Raw genomic sequence first — 22866 nt, forward strand, 5'->3', positions numbered from 1 at the left:
CTCCAAAATTCCCCCCCCGCCCCCGCCCCATGATTCCCAGCCCTGACATTCATATCCTTTTTAGTCCCCTCCCACTTTGAATAGGGCTGAACTATGGAACCAATAGGATATTTTGCAAATGACCACGTGTGGCTTCTGCGGCTAGGTCATAAAAGACACTGCAGCTTCTGCCTTGTTCTCTTAGATCACAGGCTCTGGGGGAGGCCAGGCACCCTGTCGTGAGGACACTCAAGCAGCCATATGGAGAGGTGACGCCTACACGGCCAGTAGCCCCAGACAAGCTTTCAGATGACTTCAGCCCTGGCTAACATCTTGAGAGATCAACCTCATAGGAGATCCAGAGCCAGAATCACCCAAATATGCTGCTCCTGGGAACTGTGTGAGATAATGTTTACTGTTTTAAGTCACTAAGTTCTCAGGTAATCTGTTACACAGAACTAGACAACTGAGAAAGACAGTGCCTCCCTTCTGCTTAGTTTGTACATTCTGTGAAAGCTGCTGAAAATCAAGGGACCCTCTTTCTGGACAAGCTTTACTTACACCTATTTATACAAAATTCTTTATAGCATTTCAGGGTGTGCCCAGACCCTCTGAAGCCAATATAGTAATGCTAGTAACAGTAGTACTCCCCCTTTTCTCAAAGGCTCAGAGAAATAAAACCACTTGTCCCAACTTGTGGAGCTACTATATGCCGGAGCCAGGATTGAAACCCAAGTAACCTAACTTTGCACATACCTCACACTCTTTGCCACCTTGCTCCTATGATCCCGGAGCCCTAGGTTCAGAACCACTGCTCTAAGCTAAGTAATCCCATCCCTTCTCTAACTTCTGTATCCTTCCCCTTCAATTACAGAAGTTGCATTTCTTTACCCTATTTTAATTGCAGTTCCCAAGTTATCCACTGCGTCCTAGTTCCCACCAAAGAGACAAAGTCAAGGTCACTGACTCTGAGGGCGCCCTGGTCTAATGGGATCACAGATGTGGAAACAAATAACTATACACATTCTTAACACCCACCATCAATTTTGGACAAGGATGAAGTAGCAAACGCTGGGAGGGCAGACTTCACAGAGCTGGTGATTCCCTGGTTCTTGAAGGCCCAGAGGAAAGAGGAGTGGCTCAGGGGAGTTCTAGGTAGAAGTGACAGTGCGTATGATGGGGGAAGGGGGTGACAGCCTCCACGTGTGTATGAAAGTACAAGTGTGTTCAGTTGGGGAGGGGTCAGCAGTCCAGTGGGGCAGGAGGACCCATGGGCAGAAAGGTGGGCTGGGGCCTAGTAGGGGCATAAGGGAGGGACAGGAGGTAGATCTCCAGGCTGAGGAGTTTTGATTGCCTCCTGTAACTACCAGGAATCAACAGAACTCTGATTTGAGCTCAGATACTGGCTCTTACCCAACTCTGTGGTCCCAGACCCAACAGCACAGGGCCTGACACAGAGCAGATGCTCTTTGTTTGCTGAATGGATACGTTCAAGCAGGACTGGGTGCTAACACTGGTCTGCAGTGGAGGGAGAGCAAGACGGGTGCAGTCGCCCCAGACTCCTCCTTGAATATTTCTTCGGCAAGGCCTTCTCTGCTGCCCTATACTCACTAAGTCCTTTACGCTCCCATAGCATCCAAAGCTTCCTTCAAAATGTAATAAGGAAAAATATAATTCACTCTTGACATTAATAATGACTTCCTCAATGTCTGCTCCCCAATTAGACTGTCAGCCAGATAAGGTCAGGGACTGTGGGCCTATTTACCGTCCTGCCCTCTGTCCTAGAAGAGAGGCTCTTCTATCCCAGAAAACAGTAGTACAGCATGGGGCACCTTCTTTAATTGGCACTGATAAGTTAGTACTGATACAAGCCCTGTGCTGAGCCCTGGGGACTAACAGTCCAATTAGACACAGTTCCTGCATCATATAGATGGATTTCAAGTGATGGCAAGTCAATATGGGAGGTGCCCTAGTGATAGAAACCTGGGATGCTCCTGGAGCTGAGGGAAGGGGATATCTCAAAGCTGACACTATGTAGAGGAGAAATTATTTCCCAAATCAACAATTATAGGGCTTCCTTGGTGGCGCAGCAGTTGAGAGTCCGCCTGCCGATGCAGGGGACACGGGTTCGTGCCCCCGTCCAGGAAGATCCCACATGCCGCGGAGCGGCTGGGCCCGTGAGCCATGGCTGCTGAGCCTGCGTGTCCAGAGCCTGTGCTACGCAACGGGAGAGGCCACAACACCGAGAGGCCCGCGTACCGCAAAAAAAAAAAAATTAATGAGTAGATACAGAGAACAGACTGGTGGTTGCCAGAGGCGGGGGTGTGGACAAGATGGGTAAAGGTGGTCAAAGGTACAAACTTCCAGTTATAGAATAAGTCCTGGGGATGTAATGTACAGCGTGGTGACTATAGTTAATATTACTGTATTGTATATTTGAAAGTTGCTAAGAGAGTAGATCTTAAAAGTTCTCATCACATGAAAAAAAATGTACAACTCCATATGGTGCTAGATGTTAACTAGACTTATTGTGGTGATCATTTTACAATATACACAGATACAGAATCAATATGTTGTACACCCTAAACTAATATAATGTTATATGTCAATTATATCTCAATTTAAAAAAATGAATAACTTTCTTATGTACTAAGAAAGTCACATTCACAACAACAACAAAACTTACACCATCTGGAAATAAAGTTAATATAAAATCACACATCTTATATAAAGAAAACTATAAACTCCACCAAGGAGCATAAAGTCTTGGACCAATAAAGAGCACAGCTTGCCTCAGGCTGGAACACCCTATAACGTGGATATTCATTATCTCAAAATTAGCCTATCCAGTAAATGTCATCCCAATCAAGATCCCAGTGAGATTTTATTGTCAAAGTGATCCTAAAATTCAACTGGAAAAATAGATGCATCGTTTTCATAACAAAAAGACTGAACATTTACTGACAACTTGCCATGTGCCAGACTCTGGCCCAAGGACTTTCTATGCATCATTTCATCTTCACAAAAACACTGTAAGGTAGATACGGTTACTATTAACTTTAAACAGATGAGGAAGCAGAGGTTCAGAGAGAAAAAAATAACTTGCCCAAGATTACACAGCTAGCAGGTGGCTGACCTGGGATTAAAGCTCAGGCTGGCTGAACGAACCCAAACTCTGCGAATTTAACCACTCCGCCATACTGCCAAAAGAAGTTTGAAGATGAATGAGTTGGGACTTGTTCTACCAGATACTAAAATGCATTAGGTAGCTACACCAAACTAAAACAGTACAGTTTTGACAAAGGAACTGACAGACCTATTAAACTGAACAGAGTACAGAAATAGAGCCAAGTGTATAAGGAATTATAGTGTACAATAAAGGTAACATTTCATATTGGTGGAGAAAAGATGGAAGTCAATAAACGGAACGGGACCACTGGGTCGCCATTTGGAGAAAAATTAAATTGGAGCTCCATCTTCCTCCCTAAGTTTAAATTCCACCTCTTAGATCAAAGATGTACATGTGATAAAAGAAACAATAAAAGCATTGGAAGAAAAAAACAAGGGAATGTTTTAATAATCCTGGAACCGGAAGACTTTCTAAACATGTTATAAAAGTTTTTAAAAAATCCGTCCAGTAAAATCAAGTCAAGATTTGACTTTATAAACTTAAAACTTCATATGTGGCAATAAAATACCACACACAAGGTTAAAGACAACCAACGAAGTGGAGGAAGATATCTGTCACATACATGACAAAGAGTTAAAATTCCTAATAAACAGGGACTTCCCTGGTGGCACAGTGGTTAAGACTCCGTGCTCCCAGTGCAGGGGGCCTGGGTTCGATCCCTGACCAGGAAACTAGATCCCACACACGTGCCACAACTAAGGAGCCAGTGAGCTGCAACTAAGGAGCCTGCCTGCTGCAACTGGTATGGTGCAACCAAATAAATAAATATTTTTTTTTAAAGCTTCCTAATAAACAAAGAGTTTTAAAAAGTCAATAGGAAACACCTGAATTAGAAAAATAGTCAAATAACAATGGCCTAAAAAGGCAATTAACAAAAGAAGGATCACAAATGGAAATAAATACTTGAAAATATTTTCCACCTCATTAGTAATACTGGAACTACAGATAGAAACAAAATTGAGATACCATTTTTCAAGAGAATTGAAATTTTTCAGACTGGCAAAGGTTAAAAAGATTGCCAGAACCTAGTGTTAACAAGGATATAGGGAAATGGGCATAATTTATGCACTGCCGGTGGGAGTGCAAATTCATATAGGCATTTTGGGAGGCAGTTTACCAATATGGGACAAAATTATAATGGGAAAACCCTTTGATCTAGTAATTCATTTATAGTGATTTATCCTAGGAAGGAAATTAAACAAGTGAACAATGATCTATATATAAGGTTGCTTTATACAGTATTGTATAAAACAAAATAATCTGAAAATGACTTCAATGACTATCTATAGCGTTAAATAAATTCTGGTATTCCATACAATAGATTACTAGGAAGCCATTTATTTATTTATTTATTATTATTATTTTTTCCTTCCTTTTCTTTCTGCGGCACGCAGGCCTCTCACTGTCGTGGCCTCCCCCGCCGCGGAGCACAGGCTCCGGACGCACAGGCTCAGCGGCCATGGCTCACGGGCCCAGCCGCTCAGCGGCATGTGGGATCTTCCCGGACCAGGGCACGAACCTGCGTCCCCTGCATCAGCAGATGGACTCCCAACCACTGCGCCACCGGGGAAGCCCCCTAGGAAGCCATTTAGAATAATAATATAAATCCATATTTATTAACTGGACATATGTCCATAACATATTATTGAGTGAAAACAGGACAGGTGTGTACTATGGACCCATATATATTATGAAGGTCGAACTAAAAGAGTTTGCATAAAGAGATATCTAAAAAACTGGCTATCAGCTATAAGAAATAGAATTTCCAGTGATTTGTAATTACTCCTTTAAGTGTTTTTGTATTGTTTGTTTTACCATCAGAATATATAACTTTTATAATCAGAATATTCAATAAAGCTTGCTATATTTTGATTTTGAAATAGCACTTAACACTTATTATACAACCTAGGAAATTTATATTATCACATTTATCATATATCAACCCTACAAGGAAGGTATTATTCATTCATTTTACAGGAAGGGACACAATCCAAGGCTCAGAAAGGTTAAGCAACTTGCAATGGAAGTATCAGGATTTGCACACAGGTCTGGCTGACACAAGAGCTCTTTCCATAATGCTGCACTGTTACTAATAATTAATAGTGCTATTAATATTTAATAATATATGCCTCTTATTGTATGCCTATTAAGTGACAGATCCTTGATGGATGTTTTCTTTCATCCTTCCAGCAACTCTTGAGAGCAGCGGGGTGGGTATTAACCCTCCTACCAAGGTGCAATAGCTTGCTTCGGGCAATAAGTGCTAACCCAGGTTTATCTAGCTCCAAAACCTCCCTGCGCCGTTTTGCCACATTTCCTGCTGATCTGGTAGAATACTGTCTTCACCTTGAGACATTGTTTGCCCCGAGGTCTTTGCTCTTCTACATGTCCTTGCATCTCCATCTTGTAGCTCTTTGGATAGATTATAGTGCTTAAATAGAGATTATGTATTTGACCATAATGCAAATGTTTTCTTTTACCATGCAGTATTTAAACAAGAATGTCGTGAAGTCTTAGTTTATCTGCTAATTTTATCACTCGGCTCAGAAGCCTTGGGGTCTCCCTGGACAGACTAAAACCAAGGCAGCCAGGATCCTACACAGTCTAGCCCAGAGTGCCCTGGGCTCCCTCCATTCACACTCCTGACCACACCCCTCCTGGGTTTTTCAACATAAAAGCCCCAGCATCCGGCAGCAGGACTGGCCCAAAGTGGCATTCAGTAAATGCTAGCTGAAGGGAGGAAAAAAGAAAACTCTACCATGAGAGACAAAGATTTCAACCAGGCAACTCGAAAGGGGCCTTGGAGGCTGAGTGAAATTTAATTGAGCGGAGATGAGGGTAGGCTTAGATGAAGGCAACATGCTCGCAAAGTCACCTGGAGACCCACCTCCATGCAGTGCTGTCCAGCTTTACAAAGTGCTTTCATATAATAATCGTAACAGCTACTGTTGACAGAATGCTCGCCACATGCCAGGCGCCAGGTGCTTTACACATCTGCTTTCTTATTCATGTATTTTATTTATTATGATTATTATTGTCTTTACGATTAATATTTACTTTCTGTCTCTCTCCGCTAGCTCCACACAAGCTCTAGGGGAGCAGGGATTTTTTTCCTGTTGTGTTCAAAACAATACTTACTGCTGAATACATTACTGAATCCTCCACAGAGCTCACAAGGTAAGGAGGACTTTTCATCCCCACTTTACAGATGAGCAACCTGAGGCTCAGAGGGGACAAGTGACTTTTCCAAAGGTAGAGATCCAACAAAAGGACAAGACTAAAAGTACATCCGTGGTCTCTCTCTCTCTCTCTATTACCTCTGCAACGACCTGGATTCAGAAATGTCCATTTCTGGCCTTGACGTTGGGAGCCGCCACCTGCCTGCTCCTTACTTGACTAATAATGACAACCACTCATTGAGCAACACTGCCCACTCACTGAGTACTTGCTACAGGCCAGGCACTGTTCCCAGTGCTTCACACATTTTGACTCAGAGCAACTTAGGAAGTACCTGCTATGATGCCTTTCTGGTAGTTGAGGAATCTGAAGCCCCAGGGAGGTTAAAAAAAGCCTTGCAATAATCATACAACTAGTCAGTGGTGAGTTCAGAATTCACAATCCAGCAGTCTGGGTCCAGTGCCCACGCGTTTCACCACTGCCCACGCTGCCTTCGTAAGATGGCAAAGCAGGAGTCAGAGCAGTGGGGGAGGGCTGGGATTTCTGGAGCACTTACTAAGGCCAAGGCCACTCGGCCTGGCCTGTTAGGCATGCTCTCCTGTATTCTTTTCACGTTCTCTTTCCAACCTCATAATCACCCTGTGAAGTTACAGATGAGGAAACGGGGAGTTCTGAGACCTTAAAAGCACCAGGCAGATGAGATAGAGAGTACATCAGTGGGCTGCCTAGGGCTGTGGGGTTGGGAGGAAATGGGGAGTGGCAGTCAATGGGTACTTTCGGGGTGACGAAAATGTTTTAAAATTGGTGGTGGCGATGATTGCACAGCTAGGTGAATATACTAAAAAGCAATAAATCATACATTTTAATGGGCAAATTGTGTGGTAGGTGAATTATATCTTAATAAAGCCTTTTATCTTAAAAGCGGGCTGGGGGGCACATGGAAGGAAGTGGCAGAGGTGGAATTTTCACCAGCTTCAGATCAAACACTTTGGAGCTACTGTTGCCTCTTCTTTTTCTCTCACCTCTCACATACAGTTATCAGCAATCAGCATGCATCTTAAGACATCTTACCACTTCTCTCCGCCGCTCCCACTGCCTGGTCCAAGCCACCACCTCTCCTCCCAACCACCGCTCCCCTTCCAGGCGGCCTCCTTCCTCTCCCCTTGTTCCCTCTGCTCTGTTCTCACAGAGCAGCCAGAGGGATCCTTTTAAGCATTCCTGTCGGATTTCCCTCTCTTACTCTCCACCTCTTTTGCTTAAAACCCTCCAATGGTCTAAAAATAAAATTCACTTACAATTCAGCCTTGGTCCCCCACCACCTGTCGAACCCCACTGCCTACTAGCCACACTTTGCTGTCCCCAAACACAACCCCACCTCCAGGCCTCTACACTGTGGTTCCATTTCCCTGTAATACTCTTCCTCCCAGTACCAGATACCTACACACTTGCTCCCCAGTTTCACTCAGGCCTCTGCTCGAATAGAACCTGTCACCACTGCAGAGAAGCCCCGGCCAACCTCCCAACCTCCCAACCTAACCCAGCCACCCCCGCCAGCTCTTCACTCTCTAACCCCTGCCCTGCCTTGCTGTCCTTCAGGGCACCTCTGAGCACCTGACAGTCCATTCTTTTTTGTTACCCATCTGTCTCCCCCACTAGAATGTGCCAACCCTGGGAGCAGGAGCTTCATCCTGGACCCCGAGGACTAGAGTGATGCCCACAACATAGTAGGTACTCAAAAAAATGAAGAAAGGAAGCTGGTGCTAAAGCCCTGGCTCTTCTCACTGCCCCAGGACAACCAAGCAAAGAAGACGGATCCCTGCGTTGAACACACCCCTCACGGAAATCTGCGCCCCCCGCCCCCAAGCACGCTCTGAGCACCGGATCTGAGCCACTGATCACTTTGAATTGTACATATTTGTGAATGACGATACCTCCCTACCAGAATGGGAGCTCCAGAAGCCCTGAGCCATGTGTAGCCCATGACATGTGGTACAGAGTTTGAACAGCATTATGTAAATCTTTTGTTCACTGGCCAAAGAAGATAAATTTCAAAACCAGTGGCAGAAGTTTAATTTCTCTGTTCCTAAACGTAGCAAAGGAACCACCTTCCATTCTGCTACCCTGAAAAATGCCTCAGCCCCATTCCTAGGGAACCAAGCCACAGTCAACCCTTGGAATGCCTTGGGTTCTGAGCTGTGCCAGGGAAAGCTCCTTGCAGAATGGAATTTGCCAACCGAGCCCAGAAAACCTGTGTGAACAGCAGGCAAACTTAAAGCAGCACTTAGTGAAACTGCTTCCTGTTATCTCAGAGAGAAATAGTAGCATGAGAGGCTGGCTTAAGGAGAAAACGCTGCAGTGCAATAAATAGGGCTGGGCGTCACCCCCGCCCCCGACAAACACCCCCAAAAGCCTCCGAGGGCTGCCCCTCTATCTACAGGCTGTGCCTTGGAGTTGAACCCCTTCTCACTCTCCACTCCCAGCACTCCAGGCCTCGGGTTCCCCAGCATGAGCCCCGTGTCTCGTTCATGCTGCTGCCTTCGTCTGGCATGTCCTTCCCTCCTCTCAGGCGAGTGAAACCCTACCCAATATTCAGGAGCACCGCTCAAATGCGGCCTCCTCTGTGAAGGCTTCCTCCACCTCTCCTGTCCTATCACTCCTTCCTCTGACAGAAAACACTCTGTCCTGAGCTGTGGGTGTCAGCACCGACCCAACTAGCTGATCCATCTAAGTGTCAAACCTAAGAAGACAACAGGACATGCCCTCAGGGAACTTATTGTCTAATTGGGGGAGACCAACGCAAAGAAATACATTCATCGCAAGTTGGGGAAAGGGCTAAGAAGGAAGCACGGTTTATTTAGTGAGAGACACCACACAGCCAGGTGGAGATGGGGGGAAACCAGAATGCGTGGTTGGGGAAGGCTTCTTGGAAGAGACGACATTAAACTGGTACCTGATCAATGAGTACGAGTGAGCCAAGCAAAGCGTGGAGAGAAATTTCCAGAGAGAGGGCACAGCACACGTGAAGGTGTCACGGCATGAACGCGCTCGGCATAACCCAGAACCAAAAGGAGGCCCGGGAGAGCAGCGGGAGGAGAGGAGGCTGGCCTTCTCGGAGGTCCTAACCACTCTGAATCACCGTCCTTCGGTGTTTTTGTCTCTCCCCGCCTCAGAAGGGCTGGAGAGCATTTCACTCCTCTCGGTCTCCAGTGCAGAGCAAGACACCTGGCACTCAACAAGCATTCAACAAGTTCCTGTGGGCTGCACTGTCCCCAGCCATGCGGGTGAGCCACTTCTCTCCCTGCCCGTTGCCCCGCCCCAAAAGCCAGTCCCCAGTCAGCTCGCCTAACCGAAGCACCCGGGGACGGTTTACCACAGGCTGCTGATAGAAACAGAGGATGAAACAGGAGCAGCTGTGAGAGCTACAGTTACGTCCTTGATAAATGCCACCGACAACCCAGTTGGCAGATGTGACCACCGCATAGTCCTTGGAGACCAGATTCTCAGGGTAAAATTCAATCAGATGGCAACTCTAGTACAAAAGGACCTGCCAAAATCACGCGCCCCGAGACAAAATACCAGTGTGAAGTTCAAAACAGTTTCCAAGGTCAACTGTTTTTATTCACAGTACTTCTGATGATGAAATGTATGCGTTTTTTCCCTCCACCCGATAATTAAGTCTCTGATTCTCCAGACACCAAGTGGGTGTCCTACAATTCAATTCAGTACTGACACTAACTCCCAGTATTTCAGGACTTGGTCCCACAAGACTGCCCCCACTTCAGACGCTAGTCCAAAGTCCCAGGTTGCCACTTGTACCTCTGACCAACCAGCTATAACTGTCGAGGGTTTCCACAGTCCTGTCCTCAGGTTAAATAATTACTAGAATGAATGGCTCACGGAACTCAGGAAAGCACTGTAGCTACTATTACCGGTTTACTATAAAGGATGCAACTCAGGAACACCCAAATGGAAGAAATGCATAGTGCAAGGTTGGGGGAAGAGCGTGGAGCCTCCCTGCCCTTTTCGGGCATGCCATCCTCCCAGCACCTTCGTGCGTTCGCCAACCTGGAAGCGCTCCAAACCCCCATCATTTAGGGGCTTTTATGGAGGTTCCATTAGGTAGGCATGATTGATTGAATTACTGACTATTGGTGATTAACTCAATCTACAGTTCCTCTCCCCTCCCTGGAGATCAGGAGGGGTGCTGAAAGCTCCGACACTAATCACATGATCGGTTCCTCTGGCAACCAGCCTCCATCCTGAACTTATCCATGGGTCATTTTATTAGCATAATCTCAGGTATGGTTGAAAGGGGCTTGTTAGGAATACCAAAAGATACTCTTATCACTCAGGAAATTTCGAGAGTTGTAGAAGTTTTGGGGGGATAAAGACCCTATATATTTCTTACTACATCACAGAAGGTTTGAGTAGTTTCTTGATTTTTTTTTTTTTTAAACAACCCGGAAGATGAGAAGACAACTTGGTGAGTCAGCAGGAATTTCCAAGTTGCCCAGCAACCCTGCCCTGTACCTCCCCTGATATATAGCCCCTGACCAACCCAGATTTCTGCCACTTTCAAGAACACATTCAGAATTCTTCAAGTCACACTCTGAACCCTTGCTTTCTGGCTAATGAGTTTTGATCTGTTCTCAACCAATAATTATACAAGCTAAGCTAAGCTAACTCATTTTGGAAAGAAAGGGGGCTATAGGGACATTACACATAGTTTGAGGCCATCTTATGAAGAGTTAAGAATCATTTGCCTATAGGCCACCGTCTTCTCTGTGCTCTTCACATTTCTTGTTGGTATATATATTTTTAAAGTCCTCTACTAAATTCTATTCTATAGTAGTTCTCCATGCTTCCCCCTAGTGAGGGTAAAAAAGGACTGCAGATAACTTCCTGTGAAATTCTACTTGTCTGTTACACGAGGCCTTCACAAACGCTGTTCCCTCTTTTTTTTTTTTTAATAAATTTATTTATTTTTGGCTGTGTTGGGTCTTCGTTTCTGTGAGAGGGCTTTCTCTAGTTGCGGCGAGCGGGGGCCACTCTTCATTGCGGTGCGCGGGGCTCTCACTGTTGCGGCCTTCTCTTGTGGAGCACAGGCTCCAGACGCGCAGGTTCAGTAGTTGTGGCGTACGGGCTTAGTTGCTCCGCGGCATGTGGGATCTTCCCAGACCAGGGCTCGAACTCGCATCCCCTGCATTGGCAGGCAGATTCTCAACCACTGCGCCACCAGGGAAGCCCTGTTCCCTCTTTAAACAAATTCCCTTCCTTACTTTCTTGTCCAGATAACTCCTTGTCCTCTAAATCTCACTTTATGCCATTTCTCCAGAAAGCCCTTCCCTTCTTTACTCGCCCAATCCAAATTAGGCCCCTGTTACTCTCTCATAATGTCTTATAATATCACTTTACGGCATTTGTCATGATTTGTAATTCTACTTTTGTGTGCATTAGGTTACCATTTACCCTGCCTCCCTCCCCATTAAAGCACAAGCTCCATGCAGGCAGGGACCATGTTGCTCACATCTCTATATCCAGTGCCCAGAACAGCATGGCACATAGTAGGTACTCAACATGTATTTGTTAAGTGATGAGCAGCTTTTCTACAGAGGCCTAGGGTTTTCTAAACATAATATGCCCAGTACTAGCTTCTAGTTTCTTAGGATACAAATTGTTCATGGTGTCTTCTGAACACAGGGTCCTGTCACAGCAATAACCATATTTTATTATTTTTATTATTTTTTGGCCATACCGCGTGGCTTGCGGGCTCTTAGTTCCCCGACCAGGGATTGAACCCGGACCATGGCAGTGAAAGCATGAAGTCCTAATCACTGGACCACCAGGGAATTCCTAATAACCACATTTTAAAATGTCTGCTCTCACCCACATACTTGAGTACTTGCTGCTTTAAATGTAATGCTAATCCTCCACAATGGCCCTGCCAGGTGGGGATTATTGGCCCTATTTTACAACAGACAAGGACCCCAAGGTTCAGAGAGGTAAACTAAATTCCTCATAGTCACACAACTAGTAAGCAGAGGCACAACCAGGATTCAACCCCAGCTCGGAGTCCACGGTCTGAGCTCCTTCTGCTGAGTCCCCACTCCTCAGACAGGGTACATGACCCCCAGGGGGACACGCCAGCAGGCCTGAGCATATGAGAAACCATAAGACCAACAAGTGACCCATTTCTGGTATTTTTTTTCTTGATGGTAAATAACATGAAATATTTCTGTGTTAAAAAAAGATATATATTTTAAAGTACAATATGTAATAAATTTAAAGAAACATAAAAAACAAAACACAGAAATTAAAAGAAATTTCCTGCCTGTCTCAGGAACCTTCATGGAAAAACACGAGAAGCACTTGTCACTCTTTCTTCATTTCATGTCCCTTTACCTCATTGCCATATTTTTAAAATACCAACATTCCAACTCAATCTTCATTTTCCATTCCCACCCTCCTTTCACTAGAAAAATTCAAATGTTTAGAGAAATTGTCAGTGTGTCAGCCACAGGCAAGTCATTTTCAAAAACGTTAGTCATTTATGAGGACACCTTTTTGTAAGTACAATAAATCTGACTGATTTTTATTACACATCTTAGTTTAGAATCACTTTTACATTCCTAGACAAAGAGATGATACAAATAAATATGAGTTGTAAAATTAGAGCCCCAAGTATTGGCATATTCTTTGTCTAAAGGTAGCCAAAGAGAAGGTCAAGATCAATAGTAACTCCAAAGAGCCATAAAGCCCACTGCCTCCTGCCTGCCCCAGGATCACTCCTTTCATAAATAACCTCAAAAGCATTTCATTCAAGAAACAAGGGTGGGGAGAAGGGGGGCAGGTTTCTGAACAGTACAAGACAAAACCCTGCATGACAGACAATAGCCAGGCCCACTCTTCTTATCCAGGTCCCTCTGAGCATTCCCATTATGGCTTTCAGAGAATATTAATAACCCCCTTTTCGTCCACTGATGGCGCTGAGATGGCCCAAGGCGTTGTTTGCAGTGAGCCTCGACCTCAAGTGGGAAATGTGAGACAGAACTGATATCCCACGTTAACAGGGAATCTACGCTTCTCAGAAACCTGGCAACGATTCTACATTCAGTGAAGGAGGACTTACAAGAGTCAGACAGAAGTGGGGCATGGCCCACGTCTGAGCTGCAGAACTCTCCTACGCCCTTGGTCGTGGAGGTGCGGGTGGTGAGATTCAAGCAGCATGCAGGCATTCGACAGAGGACAATCCAATATTAGGGCGGAGTCTTAAGAAAGTGCTTCATGCCTATGATTTGTGGCCTTGGGTTCTGAATCCAGGGGCCTGGGAGACATGGGATTTGAAATCTGAAGCCAGATACATTCCTACCAATCAGAGCAAAAGGGGGCCTCACTGAGGGGGGTTGCACACTCCGTCTCAAACTCCTTCTCTCAGATGAGCTTCTTAGATCCTGTTAGACTTGCTGCCAGACTTCATTAGCTGCTGCTGACTTGAAGGCCCTCAGATGGCTTGGAACATTCTAGCATGACTACAGACGTGAAAACCAGGTCCCTCAGTCGACTTGGTAGGTCTACACATTTGGCTCAATTCAGAGCCCAAAGCAGCAGCTTTCCGGCGGCAGCAAGACATTCTACTGTCTACTCTATTCGAACATTTCTCGGATCCATTTTGAGAGAAGAAAAGCACCGGAGACTGCTCTGGGACGGGACGGCTTCACCTCCACCCAGGGGTTCTTCTACTTTGTTTCACAGACCACCAGATGAACACAGCCAAGTACAAGGCAAGCCTGTTTTCATAATCCTGCCTGTCAACTTGGCTTTCTTCTTTTGCCTTCTTAGAAAAGTTCTATGGTCACTCAATCACCTATGGTCAGAACAGCCACCTCGAGACATCAGTATTCAGCTACAGTGTTATCTGCAATTTTCAATTCTCAGATTTGCCAAATGGATATGTTCAGCCTAGAGAATTCAGACTAGCTTCGAGGAAATGTGGTGCAAGAGAGAGGTGTAACCGGCAGGTCACCATCTTAGGCTACCCACCCATTATCTGGTTTCTGTTCAAACAGGTAAATTCTTAGTAAATAATAAAGAAGCCGAGTTTGATCCCGAGAAAGATGAGGGATGCCTCCATTATGCTCTGCGAATTGCTGAAAAGGGCCCTGGGTTCAGAAAGAATGGTTATAAAAAGGAGACAAGCTGTCAGACGACAGAGCTCCATTTGTAGAGCACTAAGACATTGCACTTGGTACCTCCTCTTTCCCACGGGTTCTGATCCAGAAATGTGCCCTGGGAACTGAGCAGCTAAGTTAAAGTATAACTCAAGGCCCACCTGAGTCGCCACCTTCCCGAGGCACCGTGCCAGCAAGGTGCGCCGGTGTGGCCGACTGGGGACGCACGTTGTCCCCTCAGGCTTGGCTCGTGGACTCAGACACCAACGTGGGAGCTTCCAGCCTGGATCAACCATTCAACGGGCCTTTAATACAGACAAAAGGCAACAACTGCACCGCAGCGTATTTCTAAAGTCGGGCAAGTTCTTGATCTCTCTCTCTCTCACAAACACACGCAGACACACTGGAAGCTTGTGCTTGCACACCCGCACACATTTATGAGCTTCTCTTAGGGGGAAATGAGTAACATTCACCTAATGACCAACGTAAAATGAAGCTTTGAATTTCAATAATACAAAGAACTAAAACTTACAAACCAAACTAGTATATGTAAACGGAAATTCCTAACTCTCTCCTCTGAGCCTATGCGATCGCACAGCCACACCTCGCCACCACCTTTGGCTCTGCCTGAGAAGAGCCACAGTTCTAGGATTAGGTGAGTTTTCCGCTGAAGGCAGGCAGGATTCCTCTGCATCCATCTGTTATGCCTTCCCTTGCCAATGCACCAAGCCTCTTGACTCTTGACCTGCCTAGTCACCCCAATGCTCTCTACGCAAATACGGAACAAAACGGGGGATGCAAAAGTGCCACTATGTGTCTCGTCCCCCCAGCTCTCGTCCCATCAGAGAAGGCAGAGCCAGCCTCCCTTCTCCCACAAATCAGGCCCACTGCAGAGCATGCTCTGGAGGCAGAGGATGGGCCCAGGCAGGGATGCTCAGAGCATGCGTGCATAGGGAAAATGGTGACAAATGAAGAGTAAAGTGACACGGTGTATGGACATGGCATCAACTTACAGATTTATGTCTTTGACAAGATGGTCATGGTTTTGAGGTTTTAAAGAAGCCGTTTCCCTAAACTCTCCAAGGAGGCAAAGGGAATGTTATTTCTATTGCCTCTGACATTGAATCCTTCTGGAGCAGAAGTCGGTAGCTTCCTCGAAAAACATCTGCTCCTTCAGCAGATCCCAGAGGGAGATCCACTTCTTACTGAGGGGCATGGACCGTGCCCCTCGGAGGCTTGGCTCCAAATGAGATTTCTCATTTCTACCTACAAAAACAAGCACCTGTTCAAGTTCTAGGGCTTTCGCTTTCCAACCTCAGTATCATTTTATCCTGAGCCTCCAAAGACTTGGTCCTGCTAAGGTGACTCCTGATTCTGCCCTATTGTTCAACAAGAAGGGAGCCCAGTGTAAAGAACAGGCTAGAAAGGAGAGGGGAGAGGGTGGGAGGGCAAGGGAAGGGAGAGGAGAAGGAGGCAAGGGAGAAGGGAAGCAAGGTCACTGGTCATTCTCTTGCTTTCCACTTCGGCTATCGCGCTTTACCTTACCCATGCATTTCTGAGATGCTAATTAAAGGACGGTTCCCAGAGGAGCTGAGTGCCAGATTATGACCAGCATGTTTCAACCAGATTAAGTTGGTTAATCTGCAAAGAGGCCATCGCTCCCCCCCAGGGGAATGGTTCTGAGTTTGGGCTCGAGTCCTCTCTGCGGGTTTTTGCTTGTCTCTTCTCTCAGAAGGCAAACGCTGTTTATACTCTGGGAGAGGAGGAAGTGGGTTTACTTTGGAACCAGCCCCCGAGACTGTGGATAAAGCTGAGATGCGGGGGTTCCTGAGGAAGAGGAGGAGGATCCCGACTTCCTTCCACTTTTAGGTCTGCAAAAGTCAAGCACATACGTACATTACACATCCCGTCTCTGACACAGATCAGATTCCTTTCCCATCCAATGCCATTACATCTCAGGGTGGCCTTGCCTCAGTGGACTTTCAACTGTAAAACCACCAGAGACTGGCACAGCTTGCCCCTCTTCAATGGCCAACACAACCTGCTAACGGAGGAGTGAGATCTCAGGGGAGGGCCTCTGATTCCCAGCAATTGTTATTCCATTAAAATCATATTTTGACTGTCTTCTCCAAATTGGTAAAAAATACTAAGTTTGCAGGTAGAATTCACTCCTTTTTTGGTTTTTCACTCAATTATTTTCCTTAAATTTCAAATCCAGAATTTAATAAGATAGAATTTCTAATTTAGCACCAAATTAAATCCTTGGTCATTTAAACTGAGGCTCAGAGCCTGGGTTGTGGATTCAGATAGACCTAGGTTAACTCGGGCTCTGCCACTTACTTCCATGATAAACAAGCACTTTTGCCACACTCTCCCCTCATTTGTCCTTGTTCAAACATGTTCTGTTCGAACATAGGTCACCAAAAGCCACTCACCTGGCCTTGGGTTTCTTATTTGCAGTGCTTTCAAAGGATGATGCGTCCACCTGTATCTCATCTTCATCCTGCAGAGCCGCATCCAACGCGGCCTGGACTTTGGGGGCAATGGCGGGCCCCTCGTAATCTCTGGTGGTCCGGCTGGGCATGTCCAGCTCCAGCAGCACGATGTTTTCTGCCTGCAGAAGCAGAGCAAAGACCAGCTAGGATGGCCTCCAGTCACACAAAGGAAGTTCAAGCAATCTAAACCCAAGAACAGAACCGCAAATTGCATGCTACTCAAAGCCTACCAAGGGCCCGCCTGGAAGAAGTGATGTAGTTTTATAACTTTCTTCCTGGTGCAATTACAGATGATTTTTATTTTCTTCTCTATGCTTTTCTCTATTTTCCTTTTTTTTTTTTTTTTTTTTTTTGCAGTACGTGGGCCTCTCACTGTTGTGGCCTCTCCCGTTGCTGAGCACAGGCTCCAGACGCGCAGGCTCAGCGGCCATGGCTCACGGGCCCAGCCGCTCCGCGGCATGTGGGATCCTCCCGAACCGGGGCACGAACCCGTGTCCCCTGCATCGGCAGGCGGACTCTCAACCGCTGCGCCACCAGGGAAGCCTTACTTTCCTTTTTTTCTTTTTTAAAAAAAAAAAAAAACAAAAAAACACCCAATGAACATGTATTCTATCCTAAGGGGAATAATCAGGGGAAAAGAATAAATTAAGTAGAACCCATTTATTGTAGACAATGTGAAAATACAAAAAGATACGCAGGAGAAAATAGTAGTCACCAATAATCTCCCCACCTACGGCAGCTTTGATGAACTTTTTGGTTGCAGAGGGAAGGAGGCAGGTATGGTGTATATATGTGGAGGGTGTGTGTTTGGCAGTATATGTGCTTATTACCACATTTTAAAAATCAGACTGGGCCCTGCCTCATAACTGGCCTTGGAGATAGATTCCCTCACTTGATATCCCGCGGTGGGCCTTTACCTAGCTCCTAAATACCAAGTTGAGTGTGAAGAGGGAAGAACACCCATGGTTCTACATCTTCCCCTCTAGCTCCTCCCACGCAGTGGAGTTCAAGCCCCAGGGCCCCAGAGGGGGCACGAGGGGCCCCAGCTGGGAGAAGGTGGGGGAAAGAATGGGGTGGCTCCACTGATCAATTTTATATGTTGAGATACTGCATAACATTTCTCTTATGGAGCCGGTCCACTGCTAAAAATCATCTGAGAGCCACTGCTTTAAATTCTACCTTTAGATCAAGGTAAGCCACCTGGAAACCTACATATTTGACTTGCAGGCTTTAAAATCATGTTTTTGGCTTAAGACATGAAATAACCGGCACTCTCTGAAACTGCTAGAAAAAAGTTTCTGAGGATTGTGTGACACATCACTCATCCTCCACTACATAAAACCTCACCTAATACATCTTTTTTGCTTTCGTTTTCTTTATGTAAAATAACTCAATGCCAGGAAGAACAGTGCCTGAGGAGCTAACTAATCCTATCTGTTTTGCTCTGGCTGCTAAGGGAGATTCAAAAACATTTAAAATTTTTTAAGTGAAAATCTTTCATTATAAACGTAATACAGGGAATCCCCTGGTGGTCCAGCGGTTAGGACTTGGTGCTTTCATTGCTGTGGTCCAGGTTCGATCCCTGGTCGGGGAACTAAGATCCCATAAGCCACAGAGTGTGGCCTAAATAGATAAATAAATAAAAGTCATACCAGTTCCCCACTGACAGTTAGAAAATACAGATAAGCAAAAAGAAAATTTTAAATGAGTTCACTTCCATTAACCAGCGACAACCAGTTCACATTCTGATCTACTTCGCACCAGATTTTTCAATTCATAGATACACTTCCAGTACCAATTGCTCTATAACTTAAAAACACATGTGTCTCCTGATTCATCCACTTACCAGCTACCTGACCTTTGAGCCACAGCACTGAGCGGACAGAGCAGGTGAGAGGGCTCAATTAGAGAAAGCAGCCAAGTGCCAAGTACAGTGCCCGGCACACAGCAAGTGCTTATCAATAGAAGCCTGTACGGTGTTTTTATTGTAAAATATGTTTGAGTCATTAAACAGTCATCAATTATGTCACTTCAAATAACTACTTGACTCACACACATTATGTTAGACGGAAGGACCGCCAGCTCTTTAACGCATTTCCATCTCCTGTTACTAGACATCTACTTTCCTTCCCATCTCCCCGCGAGGCCATTCTGAAGCTCATTATTGGCTACGTGGACAGTATGTTTGGACTCTCCTCCTTCCCTCCTGATTTGCTAAATCTCATTCTCTTTTACCTTTTTATTTATTATCATTTGTTATTTATTAATTATACTTATCTATTATTTGTTATAATTGTTATTATTAATATTACTGTCCTCAGGTCCCTCTGGAAAAAGGATACAAACTGTGACTTTGCAGACCGGTGCCTAAGGGTTTACATAAATCTAATCTCTTCTGAGAGAGAGGAGAGAGAAACGCGAGTACAATCCTCTCACCCTGTATCGAGCCTCTGGGCGAATCATCATGGACATTCTCGCGTGCTGGCTCAATGGTCTCTTGTATCCCACAGCTGATACCGGCCGCTTCATCATCTGTGGACTCCTGGAAATGGACTGTGGTGGTCAAAGCCCTGGCTGGAGTGTGTTCCACAGTCCCAGGATCGGTACTGTGCAACCAGCACTCAGAAAACTGAGCCTTCTTTAGCTAGAACCCGAAGCAAGGAACTCCCTGGACTGAAGGCTGACATGTAAACGGGGCAGGAGCTGCTTATATTTTCTGCTGGAGTGGCTTTCTGATTCAAGTGTGAGCGTCACGCATCTCTCAAGCTGGAAGGGCCCTGAGTCATCCTCCAGTTCTTCGACAGCAGGCACGAAGCCTAGCTGTAGACACTCTCCACCCCCGCAGCCTTAGCAGACATCTGCCATCTTTCCAGCGGAATCCAGATGCAGACTGAGAATCCTTCTCCACATTGCCAGACTGACACGTAAGAGAACACCTATGTACCGCCCCTCCCTTGGCCGAGCAGTTTCACTTGACAGCTGGGGGAGCTGAAAAGCAGGAACTTGGGAAAGGTCATTAGTTCACTGTGATAAAATCTCCCAATTCCTAATACCATACTCATCACCAAACTTTTACCTCATGCACTTATGGCAGCCACAAAGACCTGCAATTGGCTCCAAGTTTAAATGGATCAAACTGTGTTCTTACCATAGCTCTCTGGCCAAGCCCAGCTTATCAACATTCTTTCCCTCCTCCCCACCTTAAAGTCTACTTGAAGTCATTTGTGACTTACTCCAGTCTGGTTATAGGATGTAATTTCCAATGATCTTCCTCTTCATCAAAGAAGGATCTATTCATAATTTTACTTTTTTCTTCCAAAGGGATGAAGTTTTCTATAATAAGATGCCTGTAAGAGCACACATACATGGGTGAATAGATGGAGAAAGAATACGAAAGGGGTGTTGGCTATCTGGTCCCACGTGAAGTAAGTAATAGGTAAGGGTCAAGTCACTCAGCAAACATTTACTGAGCAGGTACTATGGGCCTAGCCTCATACAAAGAGCTGGTTTACAGATATGAATGACACTTGGTTCTGCCTGAGATAGACAAACACTCTTAGGTATGCTGACAGGTCTGTCCTAGGAATATGGAAAGGTCACTTACGCCCAAGGAGTAGCAGCTTGAGGAGGTGAAAGGACTAAAGAGGAAGGCAATGCCTGGGCTACGCTGGAGTGAACACGTGCTAAGTGACGTATTTTGGGAGGGCCACTGGTACTGCTAAGCCAGCTCGTTAACTTCCAAAATGCTGAAAACAGGTTAGAAATTAAACTGCCTTCCTCCAATCCTATGCATTGTTGCCCAAGGTGGAGAACTCCACATTCTAATCACCAGAACAAAGAGCAGAACGAGATGGATTTCAGTCCCTTAGACCCCTGAGAATGAAGACCATTCCTGAGAAGAGTCTCTGCCTAAGAAGCACCCAGGGAACATGGCAAACAATGAAACTGGAACCCACTGGGTTGTGTCTCTCCATGGTGATGACGACCTCCTGCCCCCTCTCTGTGTTCACTCTTTCAAAACCTCAGGATAGAACAATGCCAAAGGGGTGTTAACGTGGGAGAGACACAAAACAAACACCACAGAGGTGTAGGGTGCTATGAGAAACGGGCTGACTCGCTGTTTATTCAAAAGATATTAATTAGAGGGACTTCTCTGGTGGCTCAGTGGTTAAGAATCCGACTGCCAATGCAGGGGATACGGGTTCAAGCCCTGGTCCGGGAAGATCCCACATGCTGCAGAGCAACTAAGCCCGTGAGCCACAACTACTGAGCCTACGCTCTAGAGCCTGCAAGCCACAACTACTGAGCCTGTGCGCCACAACTACTGAGCCCGTGCGCCACAACTACTGAAGCCCACGCACCTAGAGTCCATGCTCTGCAACGAGAGAAGCCACCGCAATGAGAAGCTCACACACCGCACCGAAGACTAGGCCCCGCTCCCCGCAATTAGAGAAAGCCCGAGTGCAGCAACAAACACCCAACACAGCCAAAAATATATATAATAATAATAATAATTTTTTTAAAAGATATTAATAAGAGACATAGCAATGAAAATGGCTTCCTTAAAGAAAAAATATTTTGGAGAGAAGAAATTTTCTCTTTATTTGATATTTAAGAAACTATTTTTTATAACATATATATATATTTTTTTCTTTCTGATTTTAAAGGTCCTATTTATACATTAGAAAATGTAAGAAATACAATTACACACAATTTCACCACCCAGAGATACTCTTATTATTTTGGCATATTTTGTTCTGACCTTTTTTCTAGGTGTACATGCCTAGAAAGAGGACTGACACACACATTTAATATTAAGGGCTCCTTTCCAAATTTAAAACTTAAACATTAAAAGAATCTCTTTGAAAAGTTCCTCTTTTTTTTTTTGACCACGCCTCGTGGCATGTAGGATCTTAGTTCCCCGACCAGGGATTGAATCTGTGTCCTCTGGAGTGGAAACGTGTAGTCTTAACCACTGGACCACCAGGGAAGTCTCCTGGAAAGTTCCTCTTTAAAGAAAACTTCGAGCAGATGTGGTGGAAGAACCGATATTAAAAAAACATCATTTTGCAAAACCCCTAATGAAATAATGCAGCCAAACAAAGATCATTGCTGGCTGAAACCATTAGCTCAGTGGTTCTCAAGGCAGGCTGCACATCAACAGCAGTTACAATATTTTAGCCGAACCTCATGAGAGATCAACGGTTCTCAAAGTGTGTTCACCAAACCAGCAGGAGCAACAGCTGGTACTTGTGAATGCAAATGCTCAGGCCCCACCCCAGACATACTGAATCAGATTCTCTGGGTGTGGGGCCCAGCAATCTGCATTTAACAAGCCCTTCGGATGATCTGGTGCCTGCTGAAAGTTTAAGGACCACTGCCCTAGACCAATGAAATTAGAATCTCTTAGCAGGGACCCAAGCATCACTATTTTTAAAAACTCCTCAGGTGATTTTGGTACGCATCCAAGGTTGAGCGCTCACTTCCAGTTACAGAGAAGTAAGGGAGATAGAGCCACAAGTTAAACGGCACTGTGAAGAAGCAGACTGACAAATCCAGAGCGTGGGATGTTTCTATAGGCTATCTGCCCTAGACTTTTCAACAAGTCAACTATGAAAAAAAGTTTTTAACAGGAAAAAGGATTGCTCCAGATTAAAATAAGCTTAAGAGACATAATAACCAAATGCCATATGTGGTTCTTATGTAGATCTTAATATTAACAAACCAAGAAAATCTGAATATGGACAGGGTACAAGAGAAACAATGTTAATTTTGTTAGGTGGAAAGATATCATTACGTACGCAAAAATCTATTTTATTTCTTCTACACTACACTAGCAATAAACATTCTGAAAATA

General features: G+C 45.3%; 1 protein-coding gene across 2 annotated transcripts in view; it reads right to left on the reverse strand.

The window, feature by feature from the left end:
* Window positions 1-12879: 12879 nt before the first annotated feature.
* Window positions 12880-22866, reverse strand: part of KIF3B (kinesin family member 3B) — a 37344-nt gene continuing 27357 nt past the window's right edge. The window contains exons 6-9 of one of the 2 annotated variants that reach the window (XM_029221170.1): window positions 20243-20356; window positions 19446-19551; window positions 16950-17128; window positions 12880-16385 (exon numbers count right to left, since the gene is read on the reverse strand). In XM_029221170.1, the coding sequence (XP_029077003.1) occupies window positions 16289-16385; window positions 16950-17128; window positions 19446-19551; window positions 20243-20356 (496 nt within the window). In that variant the 3' untranslated portion in view covers window positions 12880-16288. The remainder of the gene's footprint in view (window positions 16386-16949; window positions 17129-19445; window positions 19552-20242; window positions 20357-22866) is intronic. The other variant, XM_029221172.1, reaches the window with a different exon arrangement.

The sequence above is a fragment of the Monodon monoceros genome, unplaced genomic scaffold (genome assembly GCF_005190385.1).
Source record: "Monodon monoceros isolate NGI ecotype Baffin Bay Population unplaced genomic scaffold, NGI_Narwhal_1 Super_Scaffold_13, whole genome shotgun sequence".
Classification (NCBI taxonomy): domain Eukaryota; kingdom Metazoa; phylum Chordata; class Mammalia; order Artiodactyla; family Monodontidae; genus Monodon; species Monodon monoceros.